The sequence below is a fragment of the Orbicella faveolata genome, unplaced genomic scaffold (assembly GCF_042242905.1).
Source record: "Orbicella faveolata isolate gen_17 unplaced genomic scaffold, um_ofav_v1 contig_15, whole genome shotgun sequence".
Lineage (NCBI taxonomy): Eukaryota > Metazoa > Cnidaria > Anthozoa > Scleractinia > Merulinidae > Orbicella > Orbicella faveolata.
The window spans coordinates 7,670,418-7,686,989 of NW_028301542.1; the positions used below are offsets into that span (position 1 = coordinate 7,670,418).

The following is a 16,572-nucleotide window of genomic DNA, read 5'->3' on the forward strand; positions in this document are numbered from 1 at the left end:
CGCCGCCATTACCGAACAGTGTTCCAGTGAGCCAGAAGAAGACGCGGTTACAATTTAGAGGAAGTGACGTCAGACTCTCAACTCACCGAAGGCACATGGCTAATTTCCCATACAAAACCTCTATATCCGAGTGTGTTATTGTAAAATAATTTTATAAAATCGTGCTTCCAGAGTGGTGAAACGGACAATGCCTGGTAGTCGTTGTGCAGTTCAAGGCTGCAGCAACTACTCAGATCACAGTGTCGGCGTTTCGTTGCATACAAGCCCTGCAAATAAGAGCGACGGCGACAAATGGGTAAGGTTTGTTCGAACGCATCGAGCAAATTTTAATCCGGCGGGACGCTTCGTGGTCTGCTCCGAACACTTCGACGAAACCTGCTTTGGCAGAACAATTCATTTCGAGGGATCAAGAAGATATCTTCTGCCGCATTCTGTGCCAACCATTTGGAAGAAGGTTGTCGAACAACCTCTTTCACAGCGGAGTCGTCGTAAGGTAAACCATGTGTGTTTTGTTTGTTACCCTACCTCCTAGTAAACAGGCCCTATGAAATGTTCCCTTTCGAGGAAAAAAAATGGAGTATGCAACAGTTCTAGAGTCGGACGTTCTGGGTCACTATTTCTCCTATACACTCTTATTTAGTTTATTTGCCCTTTCCCGCGAACAAGACATATAGGTATCGGAAAACGTACGGGGCATCTTAGATGTCTTCAGTATCCGGTATCTACAAACTCTAAAAATTATGCGACATCTCAGATCTCACATTCCTATCCATGATGGCATGTTTCTTTCACACATAACTAGCTATAACTTGAATACTTTTGTTTCTATAGATCATCAAGGAATTGGTTTCCGAGCCTGCCACTGCGCCTCCAGTCCCAGTAACAGCGATTGTTTGATAAAAGTATAATATCTGTATTTCTTGCCAGGAGGAATTTGACCAATGTCCACGTGTTTTGATGTCCCCTGTAGCATCCGGATCCGGAGAGGCTTCTGTAAGTTATCTTACTAACACATAAAACTTTACAATTGCTAGCACAACTCTTATTTATTTCATTTCTCGCAGAACGATCCTTGTCCAGCTCCTGGTTCTCCGGCCCTCACTTGTGGATCAGACACATACATGGACATTCTGTCAAGTACTCCCATCAGTTATGAGGTATTAATTTGTAGAGATCTCTGTTCAATAGCTAGGAATAATAAGATAGGGTGGTTTGATCAGCCAAGTGATACAATAACAATGTACATACAGTGTACTTGTGTTCTTTATATGTGTTCATTATATGGCACCAATAAAGCCATGTACATGTATATATGTATTTCACAGGGTCAGTCGCCTATGAAAAATGTGTGAAGTACTTTCCCAGGCACCTCTGTTGAAGGCAATTAAGAAGGCTTCTCCAGTAGCACAAACAAGCTGTCTTGAGGGTTATAACTCTGTCGTGAATCAGTTTGCACCCAAGATGCTGGCTTACTCTTACCTGGGGATACTTGCCAGCTAAGAACCTAAATTAGTTGTGTGGCCTGAAAGAAATGGCCAACAGTTGCAGTCTAAATGCTGGTTCACTAGTATTGTTGCCACAAAATGTTTACTGATTTTTCAGGCCCTTAAATAATATTGCTGCTTTAGAATTATTCTAATACCACCGCACTGAATTTTTTTTATTTATTGTGTATAATCAATATTGACATTAGCTATCATATCGATATCAGTCTTGCTGGGTGTCGAGACAAGACAGAAAATAACAACACACTAGTTCTTGTCATGATGTCAAAATTAATATTATAAATCTGTGAAGCCAGTTACATTGAACAGTAGAAAAGCTGCTACTAGACTTTCACTCAACAAAACGAGCACTGTGATTGGTTGATTCTTGTTCACCTGCCTCTGATCAATTCCTGACTGGGATACAATTCCACAGTTGATGCCCGCGCCGGATACAACATTTGTTTGTTTGTGGGTTTTGCTGTGATTGTTGAAGGGAAAGTCTAAATATATAACAATGCACTTGATGTCTGGTCCCTCGGGAAACAAGTTGGTTTTGTTTTCCCTTGAGTCCTGATGTTTCCCTTGACTTTGTCTCGGGAAACATGTATCAGAACTCTCTGGAAAAGAAAACTAGCCCTTTCCCTTGAGACCATACATTAAGTGTATATTATTAATCTACAATGGGGGTTATTTCCTTAACAGCTGTTTACTGTGCATTTATTATAATACTTTTTTCAGGACCATCCTTTCTGCCATACATTTTAATTACAACCTTCAAAGAGAGGCACAAGTTGATGATCAAGGCAATCCAAAGCTAAAGGTGACATATGCAAAATCCAAGGAGGGTGAAGCCACTGTCAGAGAGGTGAAAGTGGAGCAAAATTATGGTAATTAAATTTAAAGCTGTCTATTATACTATATTCTGACTATCAGAAAACTAGTGGTGATCACGAAGTACATTTGGGGGTAGGGGGAGGGTTACCTCTGAGCAGTACTTTTCCCAAGCCAAACACTGCAGTTGATGTAAATATGACCTTGATACTAAGTCTGCGCACAATTTTTTTTGTTTATTGTAATTTTTTTTATCCCAAGTCTGAAACATTTTTTTCCTTAAATCACTCAACCCCTACACCTTCAATACATGTAAGAGGAAAAACTAATATTTATTCATTAGTATTATTGACATTCAGGCCAACTACTCTCACTAATGGGCTAGCTCGACTAGAGTATTGGAATTAACATTTCTTTTTATCATTCACAGTGCATCTGGAGCTCTATTTGTTACTTATACATTCATTATGAAAAAAGCAGTTCACCATAGGAACATGTAACATTCATACTGTAATCTAAAATTGTCCTATCGATAGTAGTTCTGAATGACTGTGTATATTAGTTCAGTTTTCATATTTATATTTCCATAGATTATGTGTCTGAAATATATGAAACCCTAAATTCAACATCAAGGGCAGATCTAAAGTGTATAAAGGATGAGTTGAACGGACAGATTCCTGAGGCCTTACACACTATGCTGGCAAACAAAGAGACAAGTGAAGATGCCAAGGAAAAGTATAAGTCAAGGAAAGGAAGGGAGACACTGATATGCCCTCCAACTGCAGAACTTGAGGAAGTCGTCCAGCCTCCCACATCCAAAAGGAAAGCACCTGTATGTAAAAATTGTGGCAAACCAAGAAAGGGACATAAGAAAGGGCAGTGCAACAACTAGAGGAGACATTCTGACATTCTCTCTGCATGCCACTACACAGTCCCCTTGCTGTTTTCACATCATTTTAGCAACCAAAATAATTGACAAAAGCAGAAGGCTAATTAATACTCGGTGAACATAATTTTTTGATATAAACAGTTCGAAGGAAACGTCCAAGTCGAGTCCAAAAACAGGAACATTGATTTTTGCCATCAACACCTTAACTTATGATTTCTCTGTATTCCGATACTATAAATTACATTTTGATGTCATAAAAATGCTGATGCATGGATATTACCAATTCAGACTGAAATACATGTTTTCATGCTTTTATCTAACTTCATTGTCTCAGAGGTTAAACATCAATGTTAATGAAATAGTTGGCATGTGTACACATTGGTTCAATGCCTTTGAGGTACTGTATGTAAAATGTTTCTTAACTGATACCTGCAAATACATGTAGTCAGTCTTCAGTTTCCTCCTCATAGCCCCGATATTGTTCTGCATTATTGGGGAAAGCTTTCCTTATTCAGAGTAGACACAACTTGGGAGGGGGACTCTGTTGGAGGATCCAACATATTCCCAAACAAATCGCACAAATTGCCGGTAGGCAACAGATCTATGGAATCTAGATATTGAAAAAGAACAATGCCACGGTAAGTAATTTTTACATGCAAACTAATGAATCATCCCAATTTCAAGGAAAATGCGTTAGATGTACATGGACCAAATAGCATAATTTTCTACAAATTATGATATTAATTTATGAAAATTAAAATAATAACAAAAGATCACTAAAACGATAAAATGGAGGCAGGGTTATGAAAATCTACAGGTAAGTTCTAGACAATTAATATACAATATCCGTCTAGTACTTGCGTAAGTAGTAAGAACAACTGAAATGCCACAAACGTTGCCAACAAAACATAACTAACATAAAAAGAGTAAGTTACTGGGACTTCACATTTTGAAGAATCATTTTAGCTACACGAAAACAGACTTACTCATTTTCAGCTGCTCCTAGTTGAGTCATCGTGGTTGAATAAGACTTGTTCCGTCTTGTTTTAAGTCCCACTCCAGCAGTCTGCAATACCCACGTGTTTAGGCAAACAGTATCAAAGCCTGAATGTGTTGTAATACAGGCGCCTTCCATATCTATTTCCTCCATTTTTTCCGAACAGCGATCAACTTCCGAACAGCATCTGCACTCATCAGGCTTGACAACAAACTCCAATGAACAGTTAGAGCATTTGCACCTGAAAGATTGCAACATTCCAATGGCCCGCGAATAAGTTTCACAACTGTAGATAGCAATACCGAAGGTAAGAGAGCGACTGAACACCCAGCAATAGCCTCTCGCGATCCGACTTGTAAAGTGAGTAAGTTTAGATAAATGCTCGCAATAGTCAAAAGAAGCAAAGAGAAAAGTAGTACAGACCAAGTTCCAACATCAATTTCACCAGAAAATCTGCTCCAGAGCATCTCCTCTTCCTCTTCTTCGATAGCAAGCTGCTCTGCGTAGCTGGCTATCTCTTCTTCGGTTGCAATCGGCTCTAAACTGTCGTCATATCGTTCTACGTCCTCAGCTGTCGAATAAAAACTTTCAGAAGATTCAGCCGAAGACTCTGATCCACTGATTGAAGAAGTTTCGGAGAAATCTTCGGCAGAAACGTTGGACATTTCCTCAAACTTTTACTCAAGAGCCTACTAAACAACACTGAAATCAACAACGAGGGTTGAGAGTCTGACGTCATGATTGATGCATTCCGCTGCCATTCCGCGGACTCAACTGGAACACGATTACAGTAATGGCGGACAGATTTCCAGCGATTTCATAGCAAAAATACCGTACCATAGAACGCTTGGTTTGAAGTTTTTTCCATCCTACGATCCACTAGGGAACCCAAATAGCCATTTTCAGTTGAAAAATATTGGAAAAGAAACACATGATTTTTCGTTTTAGGGGCACTTAAAGCACTTTTCTACACCGCTAGTTAAACTCCCATTGATTGACAGCCCAAGCTATTTCCTTTAAAGGCACAGAGGCATACAAACGCTTACCACAGCTTAATTGTCAGTATAAATCAATTGACAAGTTCAATTTGGAATTAATTTGAGATCCCAAATTTACGATAGTTTCAATTAATTGGTGTGAAGTTAAAAAAAATGTGACTTTTCTGTTATATCAGCAACTAAAATAGATGCCACCAACCTTATTGACTTAAACACCATAATGAAGAAAAAGCTTTTTACACAAGGATAACTGAACATTGAGCTATGAAGACACAAAACAGAGCAAAAGAGGGGAAATTCTCTGGAGCTAACATCAAGGTTTTCAGTGCTAACTGCTATCACACTAACCACAAATAAAACCACGAACTATGGATCAGGCACGATATGTATGGCAATATATGGCTAGAATGAGAGCACAGCTGCTAAGCACACTGGAGGAAAATGAAGCTTATGGGCCTCCGGAGTCTGAGGGAGAAATTGATTCAGTTAGTCAATCATTCCTTTATTTGGTAATGCAGGTTTTATGAAAAGTAGCCTTCATGCGGTGTCCACTCCATGGACATTATCCATTCCGAGAAGATAGGAACAGATAATGTCCAAGGCACAGAGTCATAATTGAAACTATAGGCTGATGTGGACCTGTGAAGAGCAGGAGATGATTATAAAAGCAGAATAGATAAAAAGAGCTTATAGGAATAAAACTTGTTAAAATTAAAAAAATAAGAATTAAATAGAATAAATGTCTGATTGTCTTTACAGCATTTCAGCATTCGAACACATTTTTTAGCATTTGCTGTCATTTATTTTGAGTGCTATGCTGCAATATCTATTTGGTAACGTTTAGTGGAGGGTTGTTTTTTAGTTGGAATATGATGAGAACTTAAAGGGATGAAACGACTACAATGCAGCCTTGAAATTCTTGGAGGCTTAAGAAATAGGAGCCATTACAACATGGCAATGCAGGACAGTTGCAACATCATCAGCCTGTTCCAGGCTCTCGGTCTCTTTCTCTACCTGAACCCGCTCGGCCACTTTTTTCGATCATGCCCACTGACCGAGAACCAGGAACAGGCTACAGCATCATTCAAGATGTGACATTGTTCAGGAATAAGCCAAGTTATCAGGTTATGACAAAAGATAAATAAATCATACAGCAAAATTGATTTCACCAAAACTGTAATTATTTAAATGCTATATATCTTTACACCAAAATTGTGCACCAAAATGTAAGTGGCAAAAAGAAAACCAAAAACAGCTTACTCAGGCTTTGAATTTGAATTTGAACTTTGTTGTAAATATGAAATTACAACCCTGAACACCGCAATTGCAGTGGACAGCAATAAGTCAACAGTTGCAACGAGACAGGAAAAAAGCCAACAAACCTTCACAACAAAAGCCAACAAAGCTGCTGTACGATTAAAGTCAACAAATTTCACCATACAGCGGGCACAATTACAACACAAAAGGCCAACGAAGTTGAAACACAAAGAATTGCATTTAAAAGCCTGATAACTACCACCAAAAGTGCTCCAAAACAGACAAAAACCGATCACATCGCAGGGAAATTTTGGTGGAAATCAAGAAATAAACAACATCTCAACACTCAAACGGATTGATGAGAGGAACGGCTGGTTCAATCGACACAGAGATACACGCGGATTAAACGTATACTATGGACGCATAAAACCTCCTATTGGCAAGACTATTGGTATGACATTTAAGAGAGAAAATGCGAACGTTTTACGTGGACTTCTCTAGTCCCGTTTTCAAGATGGCGGTCCCGCCACTTACCCGCAACAAAATTCAACAAGAATACACGATAACGCGCGCACAAAACTAAAACAGATAATGCACACAGACAAAAAATAACAACAAACTGTACACAGCTACACTAAGTTAGTGAACAAAAGCGATATTAGGCCTGTTTTTTTCGTCTTTTTTAACCTCTGTTGTCCTTCTTCAATGGCGTAATCTGAATAGGCTACTCGAAGCGCTCGCTTGTTGCTATATGACGTCACACCGGTAGCGATGAGTATGTCACGAATCAATACCGGAAAACAATAGGGTCACCCCCTCCCTCCCGCACTGACCGGAAATATCAAGAATGGCTGGCCAGGTTCGAAAAATCGGAAATCCTGAAACTTTGCCTGAAGAAAGCTTTTAGGGAGCTACTTTCGAAAATATTAGTCCGATTTTCTTAGAATTTAACGTATTCGAGAAATTCTCAAAAAACGAAAATACAGCTTTTTGCCTCATTAAAGATGCAAAAATTATCTGGAAAATTGACAAAGTTCTCGGTATTCGCATTGAAACAATTTACAAAACTAGAACACGGGGTAAACGTAGCATAAGAGCTTTACCTTTCTTCTACCTAACAATGGGAAGTTTTAAATTTTTCAAGCATTTTGAAGGGTTTCGTCGACCGTCGAAGAATTGCCTTTTCAAGCCCTTATGAAAACGGCAAAACTTGCGTAGTTTTACGGGCTTAAAACGCATCTTGGTATGTCCGATATGGAACTAAAACAAGTACTGTGCAAAAGAATGTCGCTTCTACTATAATAACATGGAAAAAAAAAATTCTGGGCAATCGAGGTTCACACAGGTAAAATGCAAAAGTTCGCGACAGTCTCTTCTCAAATTTGCATAATGCGGTATGTTCAAAGAACTCTATTGTTGAGCACTCTAGCCTGTTTTTGTTCCATTTGTGGGCCATGCTTTGTGGGAAATATACAAAAACGGAGTTGATCCATGTCGTTATTACAACATTGTTTCATTATTTCACGCAAGGTACATGAAACTACAGAAAAAGACCAAAATATAAGTTCAAAGTCACATAGACTAAACACGCTACATGTATTACGTGACTGGCGTCACGTAATATTTATTTTCAGTTGGCTACAATAGCTGGTTTTCACATGACGTCACTAAAATTCGAACTAAAAAACTATTGATCTTCCTGAGATTTTACTGAAATGATGTATAAGAGCAGCTGAAAACTAATGTTCATACAAATTTTCGCTCCGAATGGGTTCTTGGTTTTGTGATACGCTACGCTTGAATTTCCAAACTTTTGCGTGACGCGGCATTTACATGACGGCCTAGAGAGCTGTCATGATGGTTTAAAAAGTGCCTTATTTCGGGGAACTTAGCTATGTGAACAGTTCATGTCTTAGAAAAAGTATTATTTTAATGTTTAAGGGTTCCTTGAGGGATAAATCCAGGCTTTTTTTAGCAAAACTCAGTGACAGATGTTTCTGTTGGTTTCCGGCCGCCATGTTGGTACCCATATGGATGGGCACCAGCATGGCGTCTCCATACAAATCTCTATAAATTTGGGAAAAAAAATTCTCCGCATATCTCGCATAAGAAAAATTGCTGTGACCAGAATTTTGGCGAGAGTCTTTGCATATTTACGTTCTTTCATTTTCCAGATTCTGGACTTTATCGATTGACCGTTTTGATTTTTATTTTGATCTATTTTGAATTGCGTGACACTGAAAACCGGCAATTGGAATTACCAGATTATTGAGGTTTAGACACTTGCTCATAATAGAGACATAGCAGGATTTGTCTTTTCCGTTTATATACACTCGATTAATCTGCAAATATTCGAAAGGAGACTGGTCTTTTAAAGTAAATTTTAGCATGTGTCTCGATTTTGATCTTGATGGAAAACGAAGTAATTAAAGACACGAAATGAAACGAAGAGGTTTTATTAACGTGATCCAGCCAGACCAAGGAAGCAAGTTTTCTTGAAAAATAGAGTAAGATCGTTTGAAATCGATCCCGCGATCTGACCTCGGTTGGAATTCGGCCTAGTCCAAACGTCGCGTTTCTGCCGTGCCGACCTCAAATAAATTTGTCCCGGCATTGGCAATGACAAGAGAACAGCGGTGATTCCAAACGTCGAGTTCAATCAGTCGCGCAGAAGATCGGAAGACGCTTGCTTTGCTGAAGGCCCTTTTAAATGCTACAAATATTAGCAACGGCAGCTGATGCAGGCTATGAATTCAGTTCGGCATGGTACGTAAGAGCACGCCGAAGTCAAGTCGCGCTACACGGCACGCAAACTTTATTCATTCCCCCGCGAAGGGGGTGTGGGGGGGGGGGGGGGGGCGGAGACTCATAAAAATAACGGGGGTGCTCATCGTACATTTTAGGGATTAATCTTCAAAAGGTCCACCGCGAGAGCTTTTGCAGGGGATAATGTGTTATGTAAACGGTTTTCAGCTTAACCATCGATTTTCCCTCTTTCTTTATTATTTGGAAACTATTAAGGCTAAGTAATTGAAGACACCAACAACGACAAAAAAACACTGTTAGAAATATATCGAGTAGTCACTCTATGAAGAGACTATTCAGTTATGCAAAAAAGTTCACCTAGTCTTGAAAACGTTTCTGTTTGCTGGCGCGCGTTCTTACTGCCCAGGTTTTTGTTCCAAATACTGATTGAAGACGACCAAAAGTTAATCGAAGTTTTTATTTCGACCCGATATTGAGTAACCTAAAACGCCTTTGAAGCCCGTAAAATTACGCAATTTTTTCTGTTTCCATAGGGGCTTGAATTCTTCGACAGTCGACGGAACCTCTCAAAATTTAATTTAATATAAAGCTTTCAATATGCTTAGTTTATCCGGTGTTCTAGTCTTGTAAATTGTTTCAATGCGAATACCGAGAACTTCGACTCAGGCGCGGCAGTAGCGCGACGTTTGAAACCATACATGCACTCAGTTCGGCAGGCTGAATTAAAGTCGGCGCGACTACGTATAGCACGGCAGGCCTAATACCGTTCCGCACGGCAGTAGCACGACTTGGCTTCGAACGGCATGCTCTTGCTATGTACGTGTCGAACTGAACCAGAGGGGCGATGAATGGTAAATGCCAGACTGCGCGAGACGGCGAGACCAGGGCTATTCTTTGCGAACCCAAGACATATTGACTTTTTAGATTGCGAAACCGAGACTTCAAAGTGTTTTGAGTGCGAGTGAGAGGGGCTCAGACTCTTTAAAATTCAAGCTCCAGATTTAGTTGAGAGCTATAACAATGAGCGAGAATGAGCTTGTACAGAACTCTTACAAAGGAACCTTTTGTCGTAAATACTTGTGCCTTTACACAGTTCCACAGGGGACAACAGATAAGTTCTTCGACTTCGTGGGTTTCATCATGAACTATCGTGGGTTGTGTGTGGCTTCTTGATTCTCCTTTATGACGCATGTTATTAACAAAGCCGCGCATGAGCACTGTGTAGGCCAAGCTTGGTTTGATGAGAACGGAGAAAGTGAGTAAAAAGGATCACACCTTGATTGGCAAACTTTTAGCCACGTGAGTGGCCGTTTATTAAATCAATAAAGTGTACAGCATTTATTTGCCAATCACTGATCCCTAAGGGAGAGTTAACCCTTGAGGGTGAAAGCCGCTGGCGAGCCCCAGAATAAGACTATGTACCGGAGGAGATGGGTTGGAGGAGGGGATGAAATTCTAGCACGATGCTTTCTTCAATAGACGTTAAGGGAGTAAAAGCGCATTGAGGCATGTGACGTCATACCCGTGCGTAGTCCCGGAAGCCCCTTAGGCGGAAGTGAGAACGGAGTCATAACAAGAACCATAAACACCATTTATTTTACCGGGTAAAATAAATCTCCTTTTAGCCTTTTAGCCAGCCTTTGCGAACAAGCTGCAACTAGAAATTCGACTACAGCACACTACGTTAGGACATCCTAAAACAAAATAACTGTTTTTTGCGCCAAAATGATGTTGCGGTAAGTTTTGCAGCCTTTTGTGGAATTCAGACAATTTGGTAGAAGTTAGCATTAACATTTTCTCGGAAATTTGAAAGTTGCTTTATTGAAATTCGGTATCAAGTGGCGAGAAGAGGTCATTTATTAAAACAAAGAAAAGATTCGGAACTTCGAAACTCTTAACCTTGCACTCGCAAAAAGTCGAAACTCCGAGAGAGCTTCGTATAAAAATCGAGACTGCGAGACGCATATAACCGCTAAAAAACGAGACTGCGAGACCCGTGAAATTCAACGTTTTTGAAGGACCATTCGCCACCCCTAACCAGGGACGGCGGAGCCGGGGTGGGGGCTCAAGCCCCCTTCCCCTCCCACCCCCCCTTCCCCTCCCCTCCACTTTTTACCACGATGACAGTTTATTTTGTTTTAGTATGAGGTACAAATGAAGAACCAAAGAAGAAAAAAAAGAAAACGAAAAAAGTCTGGTTGACTACAGATTTACCAAGAATTTAGAAAGCTACAACCTCGTACCAAATCTGTAGGATGCTTTTTCATGTTTACATAGTTTTAATCTTTCCGCAGCGTGCACTTCCTTCCCACACACGGGGTGGCTTGTGTAAAAGCGCAGGTCGGTCAGCGCTAAGGCCGTGATATATCATGGAGGGCTGAGAAAGATGTACCAAGCTCACAATACCTTGAAAATATATTGCTGCAAATGCACTAAAAGTACCTGTCATTTTATAGTTCATCCACTAGGTTGATTTTCTTAAGAACTACACCATGGAGAATGTCAAAAAATACCATTTCTGAGCCCCTAGATTTAAAATGTTTTTTTGGGGGGAGGATGCCCCTAGACCCCCCTATAAACTTGCCCCGGCACCGCTCGTTTTCAAGCCCGCAACCTCCCCCATCCCCGCTCTCTTCCTTCAGTTGAAATAAGACTCCGCCGTCCCTCTGAATTCATATCCTGCTACATCAGCTGCAGTTGCTTTCTAGCATTTAAAAAAGTCTTCAGCAAAGCAAACTTTTTCCGATCTTCTGCGCGACTGAATTAAATTAAAATCTTTCATAGCTTTTTGCCATGCCTCTGCCGGGCCAAATTTATTTGAGTTCGGCACGGTAGACGCACGACGTTTGGACTAGGCCGAGTTCCAACCGAGGTCAGATCGCGGGATAGACATCAAACAGTCTCACCCTATTTTTCAAGAAAACCTGCTTCCTTGGTCTAGCTGGATCACGTTAATAAAACCTCTTCGTTTCATTCAGTGCATCTAATTAATCCGTTTTCCATCAAGATCAAAATCGACACACACTGGTTAAAAAATACTTTAAAAGACCAGTCTCCTTTCGAATATTTGTAGAGTAATCGAGTGTATAGACGGTAAAGACAAACCCCTATATGCTTCTATTATAAGCAATTGTCTAAACCTCAATAATCGAGGAATTCCAATTGGAGCTAACTGAAAATATCCCTTACGTGACGCCAGTCACGAAATACATGTAGCGTGTTAAATCTAAGTAACTTTGAACTTATATTATGGGCTTTTTCTATAGATTTTTTGTATCTTGCGTGAAATAATGAAGCAATGTTGTAATAACGACATGGATGAACTCTGTTTTTGTATATTTCCCGCAAAGCATGGCCCACAAATGGAACAAAACAGACTAGAGTGCTCAACAATAGAGTTCTTTGCACATACCGCGTTATGCAAATTTGAGAAGAGACTGTCGCGAACTTTTGCATTTTACCTGTGTGAACCTCGATTGCCCAGAATTTTTTTTTTCCATGTTATTATAGTAGAAGCGACACTCTTTTGCACAGTACTTGTTTTAGTTCCATATCGGACATACCAAGATGCGTTTTAAGCCCGTAAAACTACGCAAGTTTTGCCGTTTTCATAGGGGCTTGAAAAGGGAATTCTTCAACGGTCGACGGAATCTTTCAAAATGCTTGAAAAATTTAAAACCTCCTATTGTTAGATAGAGAAAAAGTAAAGCTCTTATGCTAAGTTTACCCCGAGTTCTAGTTCTGTAAATTGTTTCAATGCGAATACCGAGAACTTTGTCAATTTTCCAGATATTTTTTGCATTTTTAATGAGGCAAAAAGCTATATTTCCGTTTTTTGGCGAATTTCTCGAAGACTTTAAATTCTACGGAAATCAGAATAATATTTTCGAAAGTGGCTCTCCAAAAGCGTTCTTTAGGCAAAGTTTCAGGATTTCCGATTTTTCTAACCTGGCCAGCGATTCTCGATATTTCCAGTCAGTGACTCTTAATGACTGTTTTATTTAATTTTTTTTCAACCTTTGTTTTCTTTTTACGTTATCATTGTCATGTGCTTAGCTTTCTGCGTTTCTTTTCTTTTTTTTTTTTTTTGTCTTTTTTTAACTTTATAATGTCACATTGATTCTGAAAAGTCTCGTGGGGACGGGCCAATAAAGTATGTATGTATATGTAACTTTTTTGATTACTGTTTTATTTTTACTGTGATACTTGAACTATGTAAACCTTAAGAAACAGCCAAAATGAACGACCAAGCGCATAGGAGAGACTGGGAACTAGTAGTTTTATTGACGTTATATGTAACTTTATTGACGGTTTTCTCGTATGACCCCGCCTCATAATTGTTATTGGGCATAATAGATTTTTTACGACTTTATTTCCAGTTTAATGGCTTACATTAATTTGTAAAAAAATTACTAAAAAATAATATATGGCTTTTAAGCTTACATGAGTAGCTTACGTTACATTACAAGTGAAAGAAAAAGAAATTACAACAAGAACAAAGGACAGCAAAAATATATATATAAATGAATAACTTTATGATTACAAAAAGCGAATCTAAATTGTTGTTGTTGTTTTATTTTTTAGTTATTATTATTTTTTTTTCTGGTTACCAACGTATTTATTCTATTTACTTATTGATTTGATTTCTGGCCAGGGCTAAATATCCAACTTGTAACTTGCTACCACAATTTACAAGTTAAAAAGGGCGCAAATTAGAGTGATGGGAATTTCAATCTGGAACACGACCCTATACTTTACATATTACTTGCATTTTGTTGTTTTTGGCGATGCAAATGTCCCGTCTTCGTAAGCCATGGTTTATTCCCAGGAACACATGCATACAACAACAGGAATATGCAACGGCTTTGCTGTATTCTGACTAGTTGTATTTTCTATGGCATGGTTTAAAAGATGGATTTTAACGATCTCTACCAGTGGTTGAGTTGTATTAAGGTTCAGTCAAAATACAGTCAATAAACGGAGAGACGTGTAATCAGAACAGTGGAAACAAAAACATCGACGCTACGCTCCAAAACTGTTGCGCAAAGAAGACTTTTGATCGTGGCTTAACATGACAAGACAAACCCCAATATGTACTGTATACGCATGTAATCAGCCCAGTAACATTATCAAAGGCTCCTTGGAGCTACCTTATGGTATGTCATACTAGTCGATTAAGTTGTGTCCTTCGCCTCTCTTGCAACCAATGAGTGTCGACCGACTTGGAATGCAATTAGGTGATTAGGTGAGCGTCTGTATAGTAATAAGGACTCCTGATCGAATCATTCAACAGGTTTTCTTTTTGTTTTGTTTTGTTTTGTTTTTTTGAGAAAATAATACAAGCCGTTGATATGCCTTTGCAGAAAATGATAATGTTTTCCTATACCTTAGTTTGTTTCATTAAGTAAAAATTGCAACCCAATTAGGATTCTATTAAAGTTTTACTTAAATCTTTGGACAGTTTTAAGATAATCGTCAACATCAGCAAAGAACTTTGAACAGTGTGTGATTGTTTTATACTCTCACGAAAGTATGGAAGTCAAGCCCAGGAGGGAGATTCTGATGGAATTTTCAACTCTGTATTCCATTTTTTCTATGACACACTCTGGAGCATGAAGCCCTCGGCTGCCAAATCGCCTCTACAACCTACTTACCAAATAAAGTTTACTTACTTACTTACTGACTGACTGACTGACTGACTTACTTACTTATTTACTTACTTACTTACTTGTTAGTCCATCGGTCATACCAAATTTAGGTGTCAAGTCATATTTTACCTCAGTGGCTACTGATACTAATAACTATAACCCCATTGTCTTTGTTGGATCATCTGGAATTTTATCTTTTATTTGTCGGTTGAGATCATCTGAAATACCTCCAATTATCGTGTCCACAGTCTTAATCTAAGCTTTAGCAGTCTTAGAGAGAGTATATAGATTATGACATTGTTGTGAGCATCTACTGAAGCGTTTGCAGTAAATAAATGTGCTATGTCCATTGGATAATTATCAGTTTCTGGTGTTACATTTAGAAGTCGTTGTTTCAAAATGGCTATAACTATCATCTTCAGAGCTTTTTCCTCTCTCAAACGATTAAACAGCTGTGCGAATTGCTTGTCATGTTTTTGTCTCATTATTTCTGTCAGTTCAAAGAGGATGAAGAATTCTGTCCAAATGTTAGTTGCTACTGAAAGCACAGCCAGATTGACAATTTTCAAAGATCCACCTACAAAAAATTGGTTTTAGCTGGAAAAGATCTCCAACAGTTATCAAATTCAGTCAACGAAATGGCTCCTCGCTTGGTTCCCATTATTTGTTGTAATCGTACATTCAAAAAGTTGAACATACCACTTCCTTAAACATAAAGATTTCATCAATAAATATAAGCTTCAGTTTCTTTAGTTACATCCTAATGGTATTTAGTCTGTCGCTGTTCAGTGCACAATACTCACAACCTCTAGTTAGTTGGAAATACGTCTGCGTCGCAGGCTAGAATTTCAGAGATCTGGCTTATTTCTGAGGAAGGCTGTAACTGTTGATGATTTCCTTCCCTTTTCCAATAAGCACCTCCTTTCTTATTAGCGACCCCCTCGAGATTCGCTATTTTAAAAATAAAACGCTCGTATTCTAATAAGCACTCCCATCCTACGAGCGATCTGTATCGTAGGTGATATTTAAGACATTGACATGGGACAGACTGATTAGACAAATGAATTATCAGGTCTGATTCTCATCTGAGCGTAACATTGAACATTACGAGCTGCAGAAATGAAAAACCAAACTGGATTGCTTCGTTTATGATTTCTTTTTTTATTAGAAAACGTAAACCGGATCTAAACACTCAGTCTGACTCTCTCCACGCCAAACATTTCCTTCAGAGCAATGCGCTCCGATCCCAATCTTTACACCTATATTTACGTTGACAAATACTTCCCTGCAGTTATCAGACATTTCACTCTAGGTCTATGATTATACCCATGAAATTTCATCGCACTCGATTCTGAAATTTTCGATTTTACAGTGCTGTTATGAGGCCGTTCATTTCTGATTTGGTTAGGTTTTATTTCAAAATCTTTCTCAAAAACGTCTCTAATTAGAATCAAGTGAAATGCGGGCCTGACAACATAATTATTATTAGTTCAATTTGTTTGTTTTAAGATGTCAAGAGGTTTTGAGCTCGTGGAGAGCTATCGGGATGGTTGGGAAACCAGGATGTCAGGCGTAAACAATAGAAAATTTGTATTCGATTTCCGATCGTCTCAAGTTCGGCAGGCGCATTCATGCATTCGTTAAATGGTCGTTAAGAATGCTCTTATTCGGCTACCAATGAAAGACGTGCAATATGTCA

General features: G+C 39.0%; 1 protein-coding gene across 3 annotated transcripts; it reads right to left on the bottom strand.

Annotated features, from left to right (window-relative positions):
• Positions 1-1,027: 1,027 nt before the first annotated feature.
• Positions 1,028-5,158, bottom strand: LOC110048954 (uncharacterized). Of its 3 annotated transcripts, none has more exons than XR_016206770.1 (4): positions 4,628-5,158; positions 4,194-4,445; positions 3,637-3,817; positions 1,028-1,188 (listed from the first exon to the last, which is right to left on the bottom strand). XR_016206770.1 is itself a non-coding variant. In XM_089288252.1 (2 exons), the coding sequence occupies exons 1-2, from the start codon at positions 4,867-4,869 to the stop codon at positions 4,190-4,192; spliced, it is 498 nt and encodes a 165-aa protein (XP_089144378.1). In that variant the 5' UTR covers positions 4,870-5,158. The 3 variants fall into 3 exon arrangements, 1 of the variants encoding a protein (XP_089144378.1); XR_016206769.1 differs by lacking the exon at positions 1,028-1,188 and adding an exon at positions 1,651-3,148; XM_089288252.1 differs by lacking the exons at positions 1,028-1,188; positions 3,637-3,817 and having other exon boundaries at positions 4,190-4,445.
• Positions 5,159-16,572: the final 11,414 nt, after the last annotated feature.